At 41.9% G+C, this 23,350-nt stretch overlaps 1 protein-coding gene across 2 annotated transcripts in view; it reads left to right on the forward strand.

The window, feature by feature from the left end:
* The window catches only part of KPNA4 (karyopherin subunit alpha 4), a 70,347-nt gene that overhangs the window by 15,670 nt on the left and 31,327 nt on the right, over positions 1 to 23,350 (forward strand). The window contains exons 1-6 of one of the 2 annotated variants that reach the window (XM_038756028.1): positions 2,599 to 2,738; positions 15,149 to 15,193; positions 17,180 to 17,269; positions 17,378 to 17,407; positions 17,497 to 17,549; positions 22,195 to 22,290. In XM_038756028.1, coding sequence (XP_038611956.1) covers positions 2,736 to 2,738; positions 15,149 to 15,193; positions 17,180 to 17,269; positions 17,378 to 17,407; positions 17,497 to 17,549; positions 22,195 to 22,290 — 317 coding nt within the window. In that variant the 5' untranslated portion in view covers positions 2,599 to 2,735. Of the gene's footprint in view, positions 1 to 2,598; positions 2,739 to 15,148; positions 15,194 to 17,179; positions 17,270 to 17,377; positions 17,408 to 17,496; positions 17,550 to 22,194; positions 22,291 to 23,350 lie in introns of those variants that run through there. The other variant, XM_038755999.1, reaches the window with a different exon arrangement.

Here is a 23,350-nt window from a genome sequence, read left to right on the forward strand (position 1 = left end):
CTCTCATTCAACCCACACATTCAATCTGCCATAAAATCTGGTGGGGTCTTCCTATTGTCATGGTATCTCTAGAATCTGACCTTTCTTCTCCATCTAAACGGCCACTGTGCTAACCTTAACCATACATCATTTTCTGCCTTGACTACTGCATCAGCCTCCTTGCTGAACTCCCTGCCTCCTGTCTCTTCCCTCTCTAGTCCAGACTTCCCTCTGCTGCCCGGATCATTTTTCTGGAAAAGCATTCGGTTCACATCTTCCCACTCCTCAGAAACCTCCAGTGGTTGCCCTCCCACCTCCACATCAGTCTGTTTACCGTTGGCTTTAAGGAACGTTGCATGCCCTCCTACCTAAACTCGCTCGTCTCCTAGTACATATAACCCAACCTGCAAACTCCACTCCTCTAACACCGACCTACTCTCTGCAACTCAGTCTTGTCCGTCCTGTCAGCAACCCCGTGCTCATGTTCTCCCTAAGGGCCTGGAACTCCCTCCCCCTTGTTAACCGACAGTCCACCACTCTTCACCTTCAAAAACCTAAAATCACAGCTCTTCCCCAAGACGTTTCCTCGACTAAACCCTTTATTTCCCATATCCACCCTTCCCTCTGCATTTGGCTGGGTACTCCCTAAACACTTTGATATTCATGCCAGTCCCACAGTATTTACGTAAATATTCTTATATGTTACAATTTTCCCTATCCCTGGTCTATTTTAATGTCTTCCCCTGTAGTTTGTAAGCTCTTTGTGGACAGGATTGCATCTTCCACATCTGTTGTCCTTTCCCAAGCACTCCACACAGTAAACAACTCAATAAATGAGTTGATTAGGCCATAATCCCCTTGTGGGCAGGGATCGTGCCTACTAACTCTATTACATTCTACCTTTTGAAGCACTCAGTACAGTCCTCTGCACACTGTAAGCCCAACACATATTATTGACTGATCTATTTCAACGTGCCTCGCCTTGTTTTTTTTTTTTTTCTTGTGCCTTTTTAAAAGTTCTGAAAGTGGTCATAAGTGGATAAGTAAAGTCTGATTTGCTTTGGGAAATTGATTTAGGTCACTTTAGTAATGTTGCCTCAGAAGGTCTGAAAACAAAATATGTGATTTTAATGTGGTGTCTTCAAAGTTATGACTTCTACTACAGAACGATTATGGTAAGTATCCTTTTCTTGGAAATGGATTAATAAGTACAAAATGAAAACCCTTACTAAATTATTAACAATTACTACATTGATAATAATAATAATGATATTTGTTAAGTGCTTACTATGTGGCAAGCACTGTTCTAAACGCTGGGCACAGTTCTAACCACAAATCCTGAAACTTATTCAGTGCTTAACTAAAGGATTTTTTAATATATATAGCTTGTAATCATACAGAAAACATTGGCCATTTGATAGCTCTCGGTAAGTTTAAAACTTCGTAATATAGCTGTCTTTTAAAGTAACATCTGATTTTTAAAAAAAATTAGGAAATTTGACTTTTACATTATAAAATACTTCTAGGCACAACATAAAACATCTGTGTTTTGAGCTGTCTAGACTATTTCAGCTTCTTCGGTTACCATTTCAAAGGCCATGTGGTTTCTCATTTCATTTTAAGTTCCCCCCTTTTAGACTGTGAGCCCACTGTTGGGTAGGGACTGTCTCTATATGTTGCCAACTTGTACTTCCCAAGCGCTTAGTACAGTGCTCTGCACACAGTAAGCGCTCAATAAATACGATTGATTGATTGATTTAAAGTATTTTAAAATAGTCCTCTCTAGAAGATAATTTTTTTAAAATAAGTGTTTCAGTTAATTGGAGTGGTAAGAAACCCTTAGACTCAATGGTGGGAGAGGCGGACTGCTAGAGTAGGGAATTAAGTAGACCGTGTATACTTTGTGACCATACATCTTGCACGCACAAATACTGATGGTAATAGTGAAATTAATAAAAAATAACTTGTTCCAGAGTACCTCCAATTGGAAGCAAGTCTACCCATTCTGTCCGTACAGATGATCTGAGTAGAGAACCCAACTGTCATTTTGAATCAAAGAAATTTAAAATGTCCGCCAGACCCCAGTCGTAAGCACATTCCAGCTTTAAATGTGCCTGGCCCAAAGTTGAACGCTTTTCCCCTGGAGTAATCTTCCTCCCCCTAAACCCTTTGCACTTCCCTGCAGCAGGTCCTCTCTGGTTCTCCAGGTCCGCAGGTCTTCCTGCAAGTCCCCTTCGTGTGGGGAACAGAATCTCCTGGCAACCTTGGAGCATTCTTGGAGCGCTCTCCCCGAGGCCGTTGCTTGAGCTTCCCAGCCGGAGCTCATCCAGACCTTCAGTGCGTCTTCATAAGCTGCCTCCAAAATGGCTGTGGAACTTCTTCCCCCCGTCACCTATTGAACCCTCCTTCTTTTCTCACGTCTTGCTTGTGTTTGGCCACGCCACGCCTTTCCACAACCGACTGGCACCCGTGTGGGCCAATCCGCTCTCCACTTTGGGCAGGGCTAACCGGCGGTGAGCCACCCTTCCAGAAACTTCTGTGCTTCTCCAGAGTCAGCCATTTCAAGGGGTTTGATTCAGTACATGAGTGAAAGCCCTCCGTGTGGTTTACGGCAAGAAAGTTAGGAGATAGAAGCAAAATTAAAACTGTTATGTGCCATATCCTTAACCATTAGGATAGGTATCAAAGAGTGTAACCACCATCTTCCTTCAAGAAAACCTGTTCTATATAAGTAAGTCCTGTAAGTCTAAGAGATAATGGTAAGTGCTCCCTCCTTTTGCTTTCACTTTGTGTGTGTGTGTGGGGGGGAATCATACTTTTATCACTGCGTTGTTTGAGTTTCTACTGAGTGGCCGTAGCAAGACCCATTCCTTTCCCTCAAGGATCTTTTAATTTAATTTGGAGACAGACAAAAGCTATTAATGATAATAAAAACTGGAGGAAGAATAAGGGTAAAGCAGGAAGCAGTTCCAAAGCATCCTGATGAAACAGCAGAACAGATGTAACTGAGTGTACTGACAAATATGTAAATTAAATATTGAAAGAAAAGTTCATTTACGTGCACAAATACTGAGGATAGTTTTGGGGCTTGGTTCCTGCCACCAGGCTTTTGTACATCTGCGGAAAGTCCTCTTTTCAGTCAATGGTATGTATTGAGTGCTTACTATGTGCAGAGCACCGTACTAAGCACTTAGGAGAATACAACAGAATTAGCACAGTCCTTGCCTGTACTGGGCTTATTTCATTTGGCATCATAGAGTACTAAAAACACCTGCAAGGCCATTTCAAAATCAGACCAATGACTTTCATTAGTATAATAAAAATGGCATTTCTTAAGTGCTTAAGGGAAGGGGGAGAGAAGATGAAGACTTAATTGGGTAGCACCTCTTGGTTGAGGATGTGATTTTAAAAAGGCTTTGGAAGTAGAAAGAGTGGTGGTCTGTGTGGATGTACTAATAATCGTATTAATAATTGTTGTATCTGTTAAACGCTTCCCCACAGCACCTGTATATATGTAAATATGTTTGTACATATTTATTACTCTATTTATTTATTTTACTTGTACATATCTATTCTTTTTATTTTGTTAGTATGTTTGGTTTTGTTCTGTCTCCCCCTTTTAGACTGTGAGCCCACTGTTGGGTAGGGACTGTCTCTATATGTTGCCAACTTGTACTTGCCAAGCACTGTTCTAAGCACTGGGGTAGATACGAGGTAATGAGGTTTTCCCACGTGGGGCTCACAGTCTTCATCCCTGTTTTACAAATGAGGGAACTGAGGCACAGAGAAGTCAAGTGACTTGCCCAGAGTCACCCAGCGGACCAGTGGCAGAGCCTGGGATTAGAACCCACGACCTCCGACTCCCAAGTCCGGGCTCTTTCCACTATGCCACGCTGCTTCTCTAGTATTTATTGAGCACCTATTGTGTGCTGAACATTGTACTTGTTGCTTGGAACCACACACAAAATAAGACAGTCCCTACCCTCAAGTCTATTGAGCTCAGTATTGTGTTTGACAGGAGCTACAGGATGCATGGAAAAAATTATATAATGATGGTTACTCCCTTGATAATCAGTCCACCTTGTACTCCAGGTTTTCCCTCTCTATCCCTAATCCATTACTGATTTATCTCCCAGGAATTTTTCTTAGCCCCATTAACTTACTGATAATTTTGACTTGAGTGGCTTCCTCCTATGGTTTTCTTGATTGGGTTGTTAATTACTTAGGGACAAGGCTTTGTATAATTTTATTCAGTAATTCCATAGTTTCTGTTCGTGTACTTAGTGAGAGAGCAGTCTTACTTCTATTATTTTTATTATTATTATTATGATATTTCAGAGCTTTTTATGTGTCAAACGCTGTTCCAAGAACTGGAGTGATACAAATTAATCAAGTCGTGCAGAATCCCTCTCCCTCATGGGATTCAGTCAGAATAGGGGAAAGAACAGGCATTGAATCCATTGAATCCGCATGTAACAAATGAGGAAATGGTGGCACAGAGAAGTTAGGTGTGTAGCCTAGGGTCACCCAGGAAGAAGGGGTGGAACCAGTATAGAATCCAGGTCCTCTGATTCCCAGGCCTGTGCTCTTTGCACCAGGCCACACTGCTCCTCATCTTTGAGGAAGGCAATTTTTTTCTTTAGAATGGAGATAGTAATAACCAATTATCAACCTGATGGGAATGCCATGAAGTTTAATGAGCTAGAAACTATAAAGTGCTCTGGGTTCTTCTGAAGTGAAAGTTATATAAATTTACTAGGGTCAGTAGTCATAGAAGGCTTGTGGGTTCTAAGGGTTTTTTATTTTTTACTTTCCACTCATATTGATGTGTTAATTTGGAGAAGATATCAGTGAATTAAAATGAGTGGTCCCTCATTTTGGGAGGAAATTGTTTTGGGGATTCAGTTGTATTCTTTGTGGACAGTAATCTATATTGTAAATAATTTTAAATAATAATTGCAGTTAAGTGCTTATTATGTGTTAGGCATTGTACTAAGTACCAAAGTCAATCCAAGATCATCAAGTTGGACACAGTCCCTGTCCTATCTGGAGCTCAGAGTCCGAGCAGGAGAAAGAACAGAAACTGAATCTCCATTTTACAAGTGAGGAAACTGAGGCACAGGAAAGTTAAGGTACTTGTCCCAGGTCACATAACAGGCAAGTGGTGGAGCCAAGAATAGAACCCAGGTCCTCTGACTTCTAGACGCATGATCTTTCCACTCTTCTCCAGGAGAACCAAGTGGGAGCTGTCAGCAAATCTGAAGCCTAATAGTGTTTTGAGGAGGAGGAAGTCCTCAGTTTGTCCCAAGTAGATGAGCAGTTGGGGAAGATCAGATTTGATCTTAGTCATCGTGACCTTAGAAAGGGCAGTCTCAGTGGAGCAAAGAGAATAAAAGCCTGTCTGTAATGGCTCAAGCAAAGAGTGAAGTGAAAGTAGTAAATGCGACGACCCCTTCTTAAGAAATACGGACAGGAAAGGGAAGAGGAAGATGGGGCAACTGGAGGGAACTGTGGGATGGAGAGGGCTTTTTAGTATCAATCAATGGTATTCATTCATTTCATTGTCGTATTTATTGAGTGCTTAATGTGTGCAGAACACTGTACTAAGTGCTCAGGAGAGTACAATACAATGGAATTAGCAGAGACGTTCCCTGCCCATATACTTGAGTGTGTTTGAAAGCAGAAGGGAAGCAGCCACCAGAGAATGAGAGGTTGAATGTGGCAGTAAGCGGGAGAAGATGAGAAGGAAGAAGTGTTTTTAATAGGTGATCAGGTCAGAGGCATGGGTCCACGGGTGGATTTATCAGTCAGAAGTTATTGAGCACTTACTGTGTGCACACAACACTGTTTTAAGCACTTGAGAGAGTACATTAGAGTTGGTAGACACAGTTCTTGCCCACAAGGAATTTATAATCTAGTGGGGGGAGACCAACACTAAATTAAAGGTAGAGGCAGCACCAGAGTAGAAGAATATGAATCTAAGTGCTGTGGGGTTGGGGTGTGTATCAAAGTGCTTAGCAGGCATACCCATGTGCATAAATGACAAGTAGGTGAGAGACTTCTTGAAAAGCAGTGGGGGCGGGGAGGCAAGGAGGCAGACATTGGGGAGGGTCTGTGGGAAGTTCATGCCTGATGGTGTCTGATTTGCCAACAAAGCAGTTGGACCTGTTCTGTCTTTCCAGTAAATAACTGTTATTTGACAAGTCAGTATCCCAGGGATTTCAATGCTTACACTCCTTGGAGGAGTCACCTAATCTCTGCCAGACCCCATACTAGTCTGTAACGCCCAGGGTGTTCTTCAGCCTAAATGTTTAAGGCTTTGTAACTAGGGGATCTCTGCCTTCCACTCCACTCAAAGGACTGCAACCCTGTCTCTGCTCAAGAAAGGGCAGCCCAGTAGGAGGGAGTCCCAGGGAAGGCTTAAGCATGTTCCAAGGCTGAAGAGAAAAAGGAGAGGGGAAGCAAGCACTTTTAATCGATATCAGGGGGTAGGTTCAGAGGCGCTGGCCAAGGGGATTTGAATTTATCAAGCAAGCAAAGACTCTTTGTTGGGAAACAATCAATGGAATTTATTGAGCGCTTTCTGTGTGCAGAGCACTATACTAAGTGCTTGGGAGAGTGCACTGTAACAGAAATTGGGAGACACGTTCACTGCCCACAATGAGCTTAAAGTCTACTGCAATGCAGAAAGACCAGGGTTAGTAGAGTAGTGAAGGGGTGATGGGGAGATTTTTGGGGGAAAGGGCATTAACGAGAGGCTGCAGGTAAGAGATGAGTACCTTGTTTTCAAGAATAGAAATCTTTATAGAGCTTTGTAAGCATCAGACGTTTGTGTAAAGTGAGGCTGGGTGTCTGGGGACATCTTGGGTAGATTGACAGTTTATTTGGAACTGGGTTTGTAATTGCTCAAAATTCTGTAGCTGATAGTGGGGGTCTCCCATCAAACAACAGTCAGAGCCTTGGTACTTCCAGGGCATTATAGAATGTACGTGGAGGCCAAGGCAGGAGTGCCATGTATAGCTGACCACCTTAAAGTAGAGATTAGCACGATTGTTTTACAGCTGTTAACCTCCTAGCTTGTTTCTGCTTCAATAAAGCAATGTATTTGTCCTCAAAAGACTAAATAGACTAATAGCAAATCTGTTGTAAACAGACTCTTTCTTAGATCACAGTTCCCAAGCATTAACGTCAGTAGAAGGCATTTGAGGTCGGCGTTCAATCTGTCTTTGTCCCTTTTCTTCTAGCCAGTGCTAAATTCTCTATAGGAGTGCCTTGGCAATCCCTCAATTGCCCATTTGTACCCAATGACCACTCCGTCGCAGCTGAGCTCTGCTCGTCACTGCCTCAGCACCTATGCCACCACAACTTTACATTGTCCTGGTGCTCGATTATCAGTCTTGGCATGTCATGCCGGTTATCTGCTTCGGACAGCACAGATGGAACTTACTGGGTCGTTTGCGTCATCATTCTGTGACTGTCTCTCTCTGTCACTTAGCATCGTTGTGTCTTCAGGCTGATTCCTTTTTCCTTCCAGAGCCTAAGTGCCAGCTATCTAAACCCCTTGCGTGCCATGCCAATACATCCCGTGATGTCGTCCTCCATAACGGCATCTTGCAAGCGCGTGCTGCCCAAGCAGCAGAATTTTTCAGCATCTTAAGCTGCATACCAGAGCAGGCACTGCAGTGTTGGGCTTTTGTTGGGCCATGACTCTTTTTGTCAGACTGGTTGTCAGTCCAGAACGTTGAATAGCTCTTGCAAAAAATTGAGTGAGCAGTCGTACATCTTCAAGAAGTGTTGGCCATTAGCTGCTCATGTGTGATTGATGATCTTTGCCTCTGTCTTCGCACAAAGTCACTGCAAATTCAAGAATCCACCGTCGAGAGGATAAAGCATTTAGACCCCTCAGTCACCAAGGCTATAGACTTGGTAGAAAGTCACACTTATCACCATTTGTGACAACAAAGAGTTTTGAGACGCCACCTTGATGCAGAGCTCTGACTCATTCCAGCAGAGTGACTCTGGGATGCCAACAAGCTCCTTAGAGCAGCCAAATTTGCAAAGCCCGGCCAGGGGTTTACTGAGACTAAGCCCTTTGTGAAGTCAGTGAAGACCACGTACCTGGCTCTGTTCTGCAATTCTCCTGCAGGTGTCTAGCAGCAAAGATCATTTCAGTAGTTCCTTATGGAGATCATAAGCCGTAATGGTTTTTATAAAGATGGACAGTGTGCCCATTTCTGAATTCTTGCAGTATTTCTCTTTCCCAGGTTACGTGCAGCATTTTGGAAAACTTCCTGGCAAGCTTGTACCCACTCTACTTGTGCTCCTGGGTCAGGGACTTTTTCTTCTGAAGCTTGATGTGAAGCCTTCGGTACTTCAGACACGGGCGCCAGGAATATAAAATGGTCGGAAGCTTCTTTCAGCCGCATTAGGTTATCCAGGATCAGTCATGGGCAGTTGGAGCCTTTGTTGAGGTTCTCAGCTCACCTATCTAGGACTGCAAGCAGTTGGTCAGCATTAGGTTAGAATTAGCCCCAGTGGACTCTGATCCACAGACTGCAGTTCTTTATCTCTCACCATCTGGTGCTCTGTGGCTTGCACTGGCTGTTTGGTGTGCCGGTGGTCTTTTTTTTTTTTTTGGAGGGGGTCACAGGATTCCTGTCGCTCCTGCTTGTGGGGTACGGTCTATAGTAATCGCTTGTATCACTGTCCTCTTTCTTCAGTCAATCCTGGTACTCTCGGTGAAACCAAAAACTCATACAGATGTACTATACTATAACATTCTTAAGTACTATACATGCAAACTCAGTGTGAGATTGAGCTAAGAACCTATTCAGTTGTATTAGGCAGTTCTTGTTATTTGGTAGCCAGAGTCAAGGCTTGCACATTGAACTTGCGTGGCGTGCCATGATGATGCCAGCTCAATCTCATTCTGCTGGCCACAAGATGATAGCCTGACAGCGTGGATGTTTCTCCCATGGTATAAAGATGTGAGCGGGACATCCTGCCAGTGATGGGTATGCGGGTGCACCCCTGTCGTTTGATAGCAGCTGGAATGTAGTGTTTGACTTAGCTAGATGATTGCTCACACATTGATTCACAATGAGAGCTTTTGTTTTTGCTATTCCTCCACATGCCCACCTAAAGACAGTGGGCCAGATCTTGAAATCGTAATCAGCTGTGGCATTAAAAGTTGCCTAGAATGAGCTTCTTTCCTTGGAACTTGCGTGGTGTCATTGTCAAAGTCACCGTAGATACACTCCTTAGAGTGAGTCATAGTTGGAGCATTTGCACTGGTGATGATAGTATGATGTGACTGTCAAGATTAAGGTGTAGCACTGTCAAGTTTAATGCCTGTTGGGATTGAACTGAATGTTTAGAAGAGAGATCTGATTGCAAGGCCAACACCAGCCTGCTGCTCTTGAAAGGGTTTGCTATTCTAATTCAAAAAGCAACATGCCCAGCATTGCCTTCTTCAAGCTAAATTTGTCCGGCACCAATGTCTCACTACTGCTGTATCGTCATGCTTCCCCAACTCACTAGCAGTGATCACCGTTTGGTTTTGAGGCACTTGTCACTTTTGTACAGTTGACTGACATTCCCAAAACCAAGAACCAGAGATTTCTCAGTCGACATGCGAGAAGGATATGCACATCATCATCAGTCGTATTTATTGAGCGCTTCGCTGTCGCTTCTGCTCAGTGATGACGACTGTTGCTTTTGCTCTGCTTGTTTGCCTTCAGCAGAATCCTCTGCCTGCCTCTTTCATCACTTGGCCAGCACCACTGGCTTATTATTATTATTGTTATTGTTACTACTAAGATCATATCTGTTCCAAGAGGCCTTCTTTGACTCTGCCCATGCTTCCCCTATTCTCCCTTCCTTCTGGGTTGCCTGTACACTTGGGTTTGTGCCCCTTGAGCACTTGATAGTCACCTCACCCCCACAGCATTTATACATATTCTTATACTTTGCTGCTTCCCCTATCTGTAACATCCTTTAATGTGTGTCTCCCGCTTTAGACTCCTTGTGGGCAGGGATCGTGTCTACCAACTCTATTGTATTGTACTCTCCCGAGCAGTTAGTACAGTGCTCTGCACACAGTAAGCACTCTAACGATGGGGTCCATAAGTACATCTCCCCTTCAGAAAAGTTGTTGACCTAAAATTTCACTCTATAAATATTTCTTTTGTCCGTTTTTCCTCACTAGGCTGTAAGCTAGTGGACAGGGAATATGCCATTACTTTTTGGTACTTTCCAAGTCCATAATACGGTGCTTTTCGCTCAGTGGGCCGTCATGACTGCTTTTCCTACTAGCTTTACACTTGTGTTGTATTTTATTCTCCAACAGTTGCTAGTAAATAAACACATTCTCTTTAACCCAAGCCCCTTTATATTCTACTTACCTAACATTTTAAGTTTTAATACAAATGCTTTAAATTAAAATTCACTGGCTCACTATTTCTCAAATCCACCTTTTCATCCAAACTCCCCTCCCCAAATTCAAGCTCCCAAGTAGTCTAGCATAATCTAGCATCTCCTTCAACACCTATAGTATTCATAACTACGTGTAGCACTTATGGGAACATCAATTTACATACTCTGTTGGGCATCTGTCTCCTGTCTCTCGCCCTCTCTCTTTCTCTCTCTTCTCTCCCCCCCCCCCCCCGCCCCCGCCCCCAATTGGCAAATCACTTAACCTCTTTGGCCTCACCTTTGTCATTTGTGCAATGAAGATAAAATAAATTGTAAGCCTGTGTGAGAAAGAGCCTATATCATGATGGTATTTAAGTGCTTAATATGTGCCAAGCACTGTTCTGAGTGCTAAGGTAGATACAAGGTCATCAGGTTGTCCCACGTGAGGCTCACAGTCTTAATCCCCATTTTACAGATGAGGGAACTGAAGCTCAGAGAAGTGAAGTGACTTCCCCAAGGTCAAACAGCAGACAGGTGGCGAAGTTGGGATTAGAACCCATGTCCTCTGACTCCCAAACCTGTGCTCTTGCACTAAGCCACGCTGTCTCATAACCATGTGGAAAGAAGCAGCCTGGCCTAGTGGAGAGAGTACTCTCCTGGAAGTTAGAGGGTTGTAATCCCAGCTCTCCTACATGTCTGCTGTGGGACCTCAGGGAATTCACTTAAGTTTTCTGTGCCTCAGTAACTTCAGTGGTAAAATGAGAATTAAATCCTACTGTGTCCTATTTAGACTGAGCTCCATGTGGGACAGGGACTGGGTCCAACTTATGACTATGACTCTTATTTTTGTTACCATTAGCATCATCTTGTAGCTACCCCAGCACTCAGTACAGTGCTTGGCATGTAAGTAAGCATTTAGGTACCATAATTATCTACCCCGCCGTGCTTAGAATATAGTAAGTGCTTAGTAGATGTCGTAATCATCTTTAATTGCCCTCCATGGTACTCTCCCAAGTATTTAGAACAGTGCTGTGCACATGGGTGCTCATTAAGTACTAGTGATAATGTTTTAAATCTGTATACTGACAGTGACATGCGGAAACAGCAAATACAGAGCAATTTTTAAATTGGAGATGGGGAAGTTGTAGTTGAAAGCAGGCACAAAGTAGATTCTGAAAAATTTCGTAGGAAGAGAGCCCGAACTCAAGTGGATATATATGTATTTTTTTCCTTAAGCCAACCAGGAGAGGAAAAACCTTGCAGTAATATGTATTTTATGTTGTTGTAATATGCTTTGAAATGGTAAATTTAATTTGTAACAGATTAAAAAAGGAATAATTGCTTTTTTTATTTTTTAAGCCCAAATAGTAAATCAGTGGAAAAATAGGGCTGAAATCTGACTCCATTTTTATCCCAGCTGGGAAAGTGGTTTCCATATTCGACCCCCGGGCCTGGAATGCCCTCCCTCCCCACAACCGCTAAGCTAGCTCTCTTCCTCCCTTCAAGGCCCTACTGAGAGCTCACCTCCTCCAGAAGGCCTTCCCAGAGTGAGCCCCCTCTTTCCTCTTCCCATCCCCCCCTTCTCCATCCACCCCGCCTTACCTCCTTCCCTTCCCCACAGCACCTGTATATATGTATATATGTTTGTACGTATTTATTATTCTATTTATTTTACTTGTACATATCTATTCTATTTATTTTATTTTGTGAATATGTTTTGTTTTGTTCTCTGTCTCCCCTTCTAGACTGTGAGCCCACTGTTGGGTAGGGACCGTCTCTTTGTGTTGCCAACTTGTACTTCCCAAGCGCTTAGTACAGTGTTCTGCACACAGTAAGCGCTCAATAAATATGATTGATTGATTGATTCTGTGCAGAAGAATTTTCCTTAGACTTTTTCCTGCCTCATCTCTTACTCTTTCCAACATTTGTTTTTTTTTTCCCCTTTTAGTTCTGTCCTATTCTGTATCTCCGTTCACTTTTTTTATTATTCTCATCAGATGCACCTCCTTGCCCTATTGATTCCTTTTTCTCCATTCATCTTTCCCAAAATGCAATCCAAATAGGCGTGCAAAGAAAAAACCCTAAGAAAATCATATTAAATAGCAAAATATTGTAATTAAAATGTGGTATTTTATCTCAAGATTCATTATGCAAGTAAATTCAGTAGTTCTTCAATTGTCTGCTCTTTGAAAACAGTCTAAGTGCTTACATAATCATTATTACAAAGTGTTAGGAAGAATGTGTACATACAAAGAAGCCATTTACTTATGGCCCCACTGTTTTGCATACTTTTGTAACATTAAAACAGGAATGGGTCTATTTTATGCAGGGTCATATAAGAATTGAGTGTTAGGATAAAGGGAGCAGAAGAAGAGGGGAGGTTTAGAAGGCTCTTGAGACTGCATCTCTTCTGTTGTCCCAGTTAATGTCCCTTCAGTTCTCCGAAGCACCTTTTTCAAGGAAGTCCCCATCCCTGGAACAAATCTGTGTCTGCAGTTGTATTTTGACCCTTTTCTTCCTACTCCAGCCTGCCCTGCTGTAGCTGTTTGCATTTTTGTGGTATAAAACATACTTTTTATTGCTTCCTCAAAAGTAAGGGTCGGGGAAATTGTGATGGAGACAATTATGAAAGTGTGTTATTTCACCTTTTTGGCAGGTACCGTATTTAGTCAACATCTGTTCTCACTCTACCCCTGTGTAGCTCAGAGTACAGGTTTTTAATAAGGTAACAGGTAGGGGATGAAAGAGGTGTCAGTTTAGGAAGGCAGGGAGTTAAGAATCTGGTGACGGGGTAACAGCTGGAGGTAATACTAAAAAAGTGGAGAGGTAGAGGTGCTGTGAAACTTTGCAGTGCAGGAGTGAATTCTAAAGTCTGTGCAGCCACTGAAATAAATCACATTCATTTCCTAATCAGTTAACTAAGGATACTGACTCTTTCCCCCACCCCCTACATGCACACTAAGTTGATAAAGCAGGTTTCAGAGGTCCTGGCAGTGACTGTGGTTAAAAATAATCAGTGCCCAGCTGCGGAAAACAACCTCCTTGGCTGAGAACTCTTCACTAGGAGGCTGTGGTGGACACTGAAATGTTCTTTGCCAGACTCACCTAACCAAAGTTAGCTGGGCTAGTCAGGAGATTAGGATTCTGAGATGCAGCCTTGCCTAGTGGAAAGAGCTTGGGCCTGGGAGTGAGGGGACTTGGCTTTGTCACTTACCTACTGTGTGTGACCTTGGACAAGTCACTGAACTTCTCTGCGGCTCAGTTCCTTCATCTGCAAAATGGGGATTCAATACCTGTTCTCCCTCCTACTTAGTCTTTGAGCCCCTTGTGGGACCTGATTATTTTGTATCTACCCCAAGGCTTGGCACAGAAAAGCTTAACAAACACCGTTATTATTATTATTATTGTTTTTGTGGTTATTCCTTTAGGAAATCATTTCCACTCAGCAGAAGAAAAATAGAGGCCCCCATTGTATCACCAGAAGAGGAAGTACATCGTCCTACTTTTAGCATTTCTTGTCCTCTTTTAGATATGGAAGACATGTAGCTGAAAACGTGACAGGATGTTTATAAAAGTGCTTTCTCTACATCATCATCATCAATCGTATTTATTGAGCGCTTACTGTGTGCAGAGCACGGTACTAAGAGCTTGGGAAGTACAAGTTGGCTACATATAGAGACAGTCCCTACCCAACAGTGGGCTCACAGTCTATGTGCAATCAATCAATGGTATTGAGCACTTACTATGTGCAGAGCACTGTACTAAGTGCTTGGGTGAATACAATTCAGTAGAATCGGTATACACATTCCCTGCTCACAGTGAGCTTAAAATTTCTAATGTATTATAATGTATTACTACATTATAATAGAATGTATAATTTACAGGTATGCATATAAGTGCGTTAGGGCCGGGGGTGAAATGAATAGCAAGTGCTGAAAGGGTACAGATCAAGGTGTCTAGGTGGTACACAAGGGAGAAGAGAGTAGAGGAAATGAGGATTTAGCCTGGAAGGCCTCTTGGAGGAGAGGTGAATTTAATAATAATAATAATAATAATAATAATTATGGCATTTATTAAGCACTTACTATGTGCAAAGCACTGTTCTAAGCGCTGAGCAAATGTGTGGAATGGGTTGTAATGAGAAATCATCAAAGTAAGGTTGGCAGGGCTGAGGTGATTGAGTTCCTTAAAGCTAGTGGTAAGGAGTTTGTTTTTTTTATGCGGAGATGGATGGGCAGCCACCCGAGATTGTTGAGTGGAGGCATAGACGTAGGTTTTCTTTAGAAAAATGATCCAGGCAGCTGAGGGAAGTGTGGGTTGGAGTGTGGGGAAAAAAGGAGGCAGGGAGGTCAGCAAGGAGCCAGGATAGGGTAAGTGCTTGGATCAGTGCAGTAATCATTTGGATGGAGAGGAAATGGCAGTTTAGTGAGGTTGTAAAGGTCAAAATGAACAATCTTGTATGTACCCGAGTGCTTTGCCCATGGTTAATCCTTATCACTAGCATGGGTTCGAAGGACTTCCCTAAAACAATGTAATTGGTCAGTGTACCTTGTATTTTCAGGAACTGGTGTGGAAGATGGATATGCAAATTAGTTTGCATTTGTAATTTGCTATTGTAAAATTATCCAAGTTCTAAGAGATTAAATCTTACAAAGAAGCCTTTTAATTCATGATGCTTTACATTAGTAGTCGTTTTAGAGCATTACTCAAAATATTTTACCCCTTCTGGAAATCTGATTTTGTTTTTTTCTTGCAGTCTATGAGAAGACAGCGAAATGAAGTTGTTGTCGAGTTAAGGAAGGTGAGCCTAATTTAATTACATTTTGAGGGATAAATCCAAAATGCTACCAGTGTAAATACTGCACTAACAAACTTTAAAGAGTACAGGCCTTCCTAAATGTATTGTGTTATTTGGAATTTTACTATAACAACTAATCAGAGAACAAATTTGATATTGATATTTGATATTAACTGAAATTAATTGATTTGATATTAATTGATATTAATATTTGATATTAATTCATTACAGTGCTCTGCACATAGTAAGCGCTCAATAAATACAATTGATGATGATGATGATTAAGTTTGCATTTACAGAATTCTGACCTGGAGCATCAGGGGAATTTTCTCTTTGATTTCCTGATCGTTGGATGGTTTTCCACTCTGACTCATGGAGAATTCCTTGCACCTCATGAGTTTTTTCAAGAGAAGATTTAGATTGAAAATCACGATCGATGTTCTTTTATCTGATCCTCCTTAATGTTTCCTTCTAGGAACACATCTGGAAGGTTCCTTAGAAAGGGTAGAGTTCTGCCTTGACTATTTTTGAGGGAACATCCCAATTTATAGATAACCGTAGGAAAATATAGTTTTTCTGCCTTTATGTAAAATATATTTACAATTCTGGATAATTTCAGGAAGGTAGCCTATACTGGAATTTTGGGAGATACCAATAGTAATGTCGTGAATGTGTCCTGATTTCCAGTTAGATTCAGCTTTAGCTTTTTTAGACTTGGCCTTTGTTATTTATGCCCTGGAAAAAAATGCTTGTAATTGGTAGCATCAGTATTTTCAAATTTTTCCTCAAAATTTGTGCAGTTGATAGGCTCAGTATCTTTTGGTCACCTTTTAACATGATCATTAAAGTCGAGATAGCTATTGTTTCCTTTAAGTGTATGTAACACCCTCTCACCTGAAGCTCCTTCCTATTCATAAGAAGCTGCATGGTGTAGTGGATAAAGCATGGGTCTGGAAATCAGAAGGTTATGAGTTCTAATTCCGCCACATGACTGCTGTGTGACCTTCTGCAAGTCACTTCACTTTTCTGTTCCTCAGTTCCCTCATCTGTAAAATGTGGGTCGAAACTGTGAGCGCCCCATGGGACAGGGACTCCATCCAATTTGATTTGCTTGTATCCACCCCAGCGCTTAGAACAGTGCCTGGCACATTGTAAGCACTTAACAAATACCTTTATTATTGTTAATAATGATAATGACAGTTTTCCATCATCTGTCGGCCAAGCTGATAGGATTTGAGTTGACCTTTCTTGCCTTCCAGTTTCCTACCCTGTCTGCATAGCATACAAAAATAACGTAGTGTCAGATCTAAGGAGGTAATAGATATCTTTGACAAGGAGCTCTCTAACCCACATGATGTATTTAAACAAGTGAACTGTGCAGGTTTTAGTATTTTGATTTGATAAAACAGGAGGATATAAGAGGAAAAGGCACCCAGACACAAAGGAACAAAGAGCGAGCAGCATTTTTCTCCAGAGAGAGTTGCAGCAGAGCCAGTCTCCATAGGTGTGAGTGCTCGCCTTGTGGCTTCAATCTCCTGTGATCCTTACTATTGTCTTATGCCATCGAGACTAGGTTTAAAAAAAAAAAATTATCTTTCCTGGAGGTGCTGATCTTCCAAAACAGGTTTCACCGAAGTCTGAATTTCTGTTTGTTACCTAAGGGAAGCCAGCACTGAGGAGTGAGGATGAACTGAAGTGGGGTGCACATGTGTTGCATCAGATAAACATTTCAAATCAGAAATGATATATGTGTGGTAGTTTTTCTCTTTGTAACCTGTTACTAACAATATAATGGAAGTTGGAATTTGAATCATCAGTAGAAAAATCTTGGAGTCTTGGGGATAAATATTAATTTAAATTCCTATAAAAACTTTCATCTGTTCCCATTTTCTTGCTGCAGTAATTAGCACCCAAACTATTTGTCAAGTTTGTCCAAATGTTCACATGTTCTTCTTACCTTGAAAAAATTACCCCAAATCCATTTTTTAGAACAAAAGAGATGAACATCTCTTGAAGAGAAGAAATGTACCACATGAAGATATCTGTGAAGAGTCTGATATCGATGGTGAATTCAGAGTGGTAAGTATTCTTAGTATAGCAGTTAAATCTCAAGTAAAGCTTCCAAGTACAGAATTTTCAAATTGCTTTTTTTGACGTAATTTCTAATAGTGCAATTTTTATTTCTAGCAAAATACCTCTCTAGAAGCAATTGTACAGGTAAGTTTCTCTCTTCTAACTTCCAATCCCCATCATCTTTTTTTCTTTGACTGTTGTACCTATATTCTAAACTGTATGTTTCATTGTAGAATGCTTCAAGTGACAACCAAGGAATCCAGCTAAGTGCAGTTCAGGCTGCTAGGTAAGAGATAAATGTATAACCTTTTTACACTCTTGTAGTTTCTGCAGAAGAGCAATTATATTTTGATCCAGTTTATAGTAGGTGAATAGTGATCTTAAGTTATAATCAGACTCTCCTTGTGAGAAATACAGAACATAAGATCCTTGGCTTCAAGAAGCCTACATCTCTTTGGCGATGCTTTTCTAGTTGGTGGCATCTTTAAACGTTATGAAATATGCCATTAAATTCCACCTCTTCAAATCTGGAATTCAGGGTAATCCAGACAACATTTCTACTTGAGGATTGCTAGCTTCACTGTTTAGGTTGGCTGTCGGTCAGAAATATCTGTCTCCTCTGGGTATTGCAATGCAGGGTAATGTGCTGTGTAAACATAGAAATTGGTTTTGGGGTTGGAGATGCTGATTTTGATGTCCACTGAAACTGCAACAACCAGTTCATAGTATCCTGTGTTCCCCAGAGCTGGGTGAGTCTGTGAGGTGGGATTTGCCTCTTGATTAAGGTTGATTTTCCCTTAGGCTTCTGCCTGCTTCTAGTCTGGGGTTAGAATGCACATAGTCCCAAGTGGAGACCCTTTCTCTTGCTCGAATTCTTATCCCGGTTGCAGAAGTCACTGTACTTTCTGCTCACAGTGAGCTTCCCAAAGCTGTTTGACAGCTTTCTTCTGGTAAAAGGGAGAAAGAAGAACTACCTCAACACATTTTCCCCTGTTCTTCCAAGAAGTAAAATGATTCCCAGATAAGAAGTTAAATGGTTTTGTGGTTGCACATAGGGCTGCAGCCTGGGGCCAGCAATTGATTCTCTCCATCTCTAAGCAAATTAAAAAATTATATAGGCTATCTATACAGGATAGCACCTTTATCAAGTTTTATTATACAATTTACTGCACCTCCATCTCATCTCAGTCAACCAGTCATGAGAAGCAGCATGTCCTAGTGATTAGAACAGGGGCTTGGGAGTCAGAAGGACATGGGTTCTAATCCCAGCTCCATTACTTGCCTGCTGTTCATTCATTCATTCATTTATTGAGTGTTTCCTGTGTGCAGAGCACTATACTAAGCGCTTGGGAAGTACAAGTAGGCAACATATAGAGATGGTCCCTACCCAACAACAGGCTCACAGTCTAGAAGGGGGAGACAGATAACAAAACAAAGCATGTAGACAGGTGTCAAAGTCATCAGAACAAATAGAATTAAAGCTATATGCACATCATTAACAAAATAAATAGAACTGTAAATATGTACAAGTAAAATAGAGTAATCAATCTGTACAAATATATACAAGTGCTGTGGAGAGGGAAAGGAGGTAGGGTGGGGGGTGATGGGGAGGAGGAGAGGAAAAAGGAACCTCAGTCTGGGAAGGCCTCCTGGAGGAGGTGAGCTCTCAGTACAGCTTTGAAGGGAGGAAGAGAGCTAGCTTGGCAGATGTGTGGAGGGAGGGCATTCTGGGCCAGGGGTTGACGGCGGGACAGGCGAGAATGAGGCACATTGAGGAAGTTAGTGGCAGAGGAGTGGAGGGTGCGGGCTGGGCTGTAGAAGGAGAGAAGGGAGGTGAAGTTGGAGGGGGTGAAGTGATGGAGAGCCTTGAAGCCGAGAGTGAGGAGTTTTTGCGTGATTCGTAGATTGACAGGTAACCACTGGAGATTTTTGAGGAGGGGAGTGACATGCCCAGAGCGTTTCTGTACAGAGATAATCCGGGCAGCAGAATGAAGTATAGACTGAAGGCGGGAGAGACTGGAGGATGGGAGATCAGAGAGGATGCTGATGCAGTAATCCAGTCGGGATAGGATGAGAGATTGAACCAGCAAGGTAGCGGTTTGGATGGAGAGGAAAGGGCAGATCTTGGCAATGTTGTGGAGGTGAGACTGGCAGGTTTTGGTGAAGGATTGGATGTGTGGAGTGAATGAGAGAGCGGAGTCGAGAACAACACCAAGGTTGCAGGCTTGTGAGTTGGGCTTGGGCAAGTCACTTTGCTTTTCTGTGACTCAGTTACTTCATATGTACAGTGGGGATTGAGACTGTGAGCCCCACATGAGACAGAGACCGTTCCAATTCAGTTGGTAGTATCCACCCCAGCGCTGAATATAGTGCCTGGCATATAGTAAGGGTTTAACAAATACCACAAGTATTATTATTGTTGTTATTATTAATTAATTAATAATCATATTGAGTGCTCACTGTCTACAGAGCATTGTGCTAAGCGCTTGGGAAAGTACAGTACAACAGAGTTGGTAGGCATTTTCCCAGCTCACATGAAGCTTACAGTCTAGAGGGGGAGACAGACATTAATATAAATAAATTCCAGAAAATGTACATAAGTGTTGTGGGTCTGGGAAGAGGGGTGAATAAAGGGAGCAAGTCCGGGTGATGCAGAAGGGAATGGGAGAAGAGGAAAGGAGGGCTTAGATGTGCCTTTATTAAGCCTTTGAACCAGGGGGCACGGGAGTAATTGTCTCTCAGACCCAAGGAGGGAGGGCATTCCAGGCCAGAGGCAGGATGTGGGCAAGGGGTTGGATGTGGATTAGATGAGATTTAGGCACAATGAGTTGGTTAGCATTTGAGGAGCAAAGTGTGTGAGCTGGGTTGTAGTGGGAGAGTAGGGAGGTAGGGAGGAGCAGCTTGACTGAGTGCACTGAAGCCAATGGTCAGTTCTTGTTTGTTTGATGATGGAAGCGGTTGGGCAACGAACATGTCCAGGACATTTTTGTAGAAAAATGATCTGGGCAGCAGAGTGAAGTATGCACTGGAATTGGGAGAGACAGGAGGCTGGGAGGTCAGCAGAGTGGCTGATGCAGTAATCAAGACAGGATAGGATGATTGGATTATAGTGGTAGCAGTTTGGATGGAGATTGAATGAACGGAGAGGAAAGGGGGGATTTTTAGCCATGTTGTTAAGGTGGAACCCATAAGATTTAATTATGGATTGAACATGTGGGTTGAATATGAGAGAGAGAGAGAGAGAGAGAGAGAGGAGTCAAGGATGATGCCATCATTATGGGCTTGTGAGACAGGAAGGATGGTTAAGCCATCTATAGTGATGGGGAAAGTTGTGGGGAAGACAGGGTTTGGGTGGGAAGATAATGGTTCTGTTAGACATGCTAAGTCTGAAGTGACGGGAGGACATCTAAGATGTCTTGAAGGCAGGAGGGAAATGTGAGACTGCAGAGAGGGAGAGCGATCAGGGCTGGAGATGTAGATTTGGTGTAAATTTGCCTGTAAATGTGATGATGGATTCCCTGTACAGCAAATGCCATACAGTTTTATTCAAAAGTATTGTGAAAAGCATATTCTAAGTGCGGCCCTCAACAGTTTACCTAAATTCTCTTAGGTGTCCCAGCCTAATTAATTGCTTACCTTGAAGCCCGCTTCTAGACTGTGAGCCTGTTGTTGGGTAGGGATTGTTTCTATTGCCGAATTGTCCTTTCCAAGTGCTTAGTACAGTTCTTTTAGACTGTGAGCTCACTGTTGGGTAGGGACTGTCTCTATATGTTGCCAACTTGTACTTCCCAAGTGCTTAGTACAGTGCTCTGCACACAGTAAGCGCTCAATAAATGCGATTGATTGATTGCTCTGCACACAGTAATCACTCAATAAGTACGAATGAATGAATGTATTGCTACATGAATTCTGTGTAAGCTTTGCACATAACTGCCTCCTAATGATCTGAAAAGTTAGTGTGCCACCAGAAAAACTTAAGGAATAACTTTAGGCACAGGGAAGATTGTAGTGATGAAGACATAATAATGGTAAATATATAATTATCAAAAAGGTTCTTCACAGATCGAGACTGATCATCTGGTCTCCCCACCCCATGTCACTTCCTGATTCAGTAGCCCAAGGATGGGTGGATAACTTCCAGTCTGAATCACTGCTGTCTCCCGCAATTGTTTGTCCAGATTTAGTTTCATTGTCACCTGGGATGAACAGATTTTTCATTTTTGGTCCCCTCGTTCCATATTTTGTTTTCTCATGTTGAAGAAAACTATCCACTGTCTTGCAAGATACTGTCATGCAGATCCTGGTGTGTTTTCCAACTCTTTGAAGGAGCTAAGAAAGGAATCAGTAGGTAGAGTGTATCTTTGGTTTTGCGGTTGCTCCTGTCCATTGTATTTATTGAAGGATGAGGTCTAAGGGCATCACACCATGTAAAGTCTGATCACCTGTACCATTTTTGAAAAGTCAGTCATGGCCAAGGGTAATCCTTTAATTTAATTTAGTCATGACCTAGTAGGATTGATTAATCTGTGGTCTTTTCCCTTAGGTAAACCATATTAATTTCTTTTATCAGAATGCATTTTAGTGGATAACTTCAAAAACACCTGGTAATATCTAAATTTTTAGATGTCTATTTCTTTTGAATTTAAAGGTAAACCTGTCAAAATGGTGGTAGATGATATCTGGCTCATTACCAATACACTTTATTATACACAACTTCCAAATGAACTTATGTAAATTTATTAGTTAATTTTAAGTTATCCAAAAGTGGACGTGTTATGCCAGTTTTATGAAGCCATCCAGAAAGAATGTCACTTTTATTTTTCAACCCAGAAATGTATGAAGAGGATATTTAGTCACTACAGTTTTGTCACACATACTCAAAAATCCCATTATCACATCTTAAGGTTCATGTTTATTGTTTTCTCCAATAGAAAGCTTCTGTCCAGTGATCGCAATCCACCAATTGATGACTTAATAAAATCTGGAATATTACCGATTTTAGTTCATTGTCTTGAAAGAGATGACAAGTAAGTGGCTTTTAAACAATGTTGTGAACTGTTTGAGTAGTGTCATTTTGGTCAGATATACAGAATTAGGATGTGGATTTTTCAGGTTTGAAGCAATCTATAATTTGTTGTATGTTTTTCTTAAAATTGGGTTTGAATTTCAGTAGCTTAGTTTTATTTTTGCTTTTATAACATTCAGTATCTTGATGGTATCTGCCTTGGGTAATACTTCTCTTGTTATTTGCAAAGAAACAAATAGCTAAGCATTGCATAACAATGTTAAGGCACTGCAATTTCAGCCAAAGAAATGATTACAGGCTGTCCTAGGATTTATTGCAATCAGTTCCAAAAATTATGTCAAGTCAAAATATAATCTAGAACCAATTTTCCCACAAGGAACAATGTCCTAACTAGTGTTTGACACACAGTAAGCACTTAACAAACACCACTGTCATTATTATTATTATTATTATCATTACTACATTTTCCTGAACCAAGCTGGTACCATATTTTAACCAGCATTATCCAGAATTATGCATGAAGTCTATTATAGAGGAGTTATAAAGAAACGCTATTGTATGTAAATTCAAAGTTTAAAATGCAAATACTTTGGTATTTGCCAGTAGGGGTTAAGAAAAGCAGCCACCACAGCAGCTGTTGCCAAATGTAGTCACCGAAAGAGGAGAGTAGAGAACAGCGTAGCGCAGCGAAGGTCACTGAGCAATAATCCGCCAGGCTAATCCTTCTGTTGGTTTGTCAATCTTCACCACAAACCAACTTCCCACACCCGAACCTAGCCCCGTGTTTTGGGATCCCAGAGGATGAGGAGAAAGGGCCAACTAGGAGGCCAGCAGCAACCGTAGAAGAAAATTTGATCCGAGGGAGTGGGCGGGGGACTGGTATCTTGAAAGAGCATGGCTTAGTGGAAAGAGCCCTGGCTTGGGAGTCGGAGGTCGAGGGTTCTGATCCCAGCTCCACCACTTACCAGCTCTGTGCCTTTGAGCAAGTCACTTAACTTTTCTGTGCCTCAGTTCCCTCATCTGTAAAATGGGGATTAAGACTGTGAGCCCCACGTGGGACA

This window comes from Tachyglossus aculeatus, chromosome 1 (genome assembly GCF_015852505.1).
Source record: "Tachyglossus aculeatus isolate mTacAcu1 chromosome 1, mTacAcu1.pri, whole genome shotgun sequence".
In the NCBI taxonomy this organism is placed as follows: domain Eukaryota; kingdom Metazoa; phylum Chordata; class Mammalia; order Monotremata; family Tachyglossidae; genus Tachyglossus; species Tachyglossus aculeatus.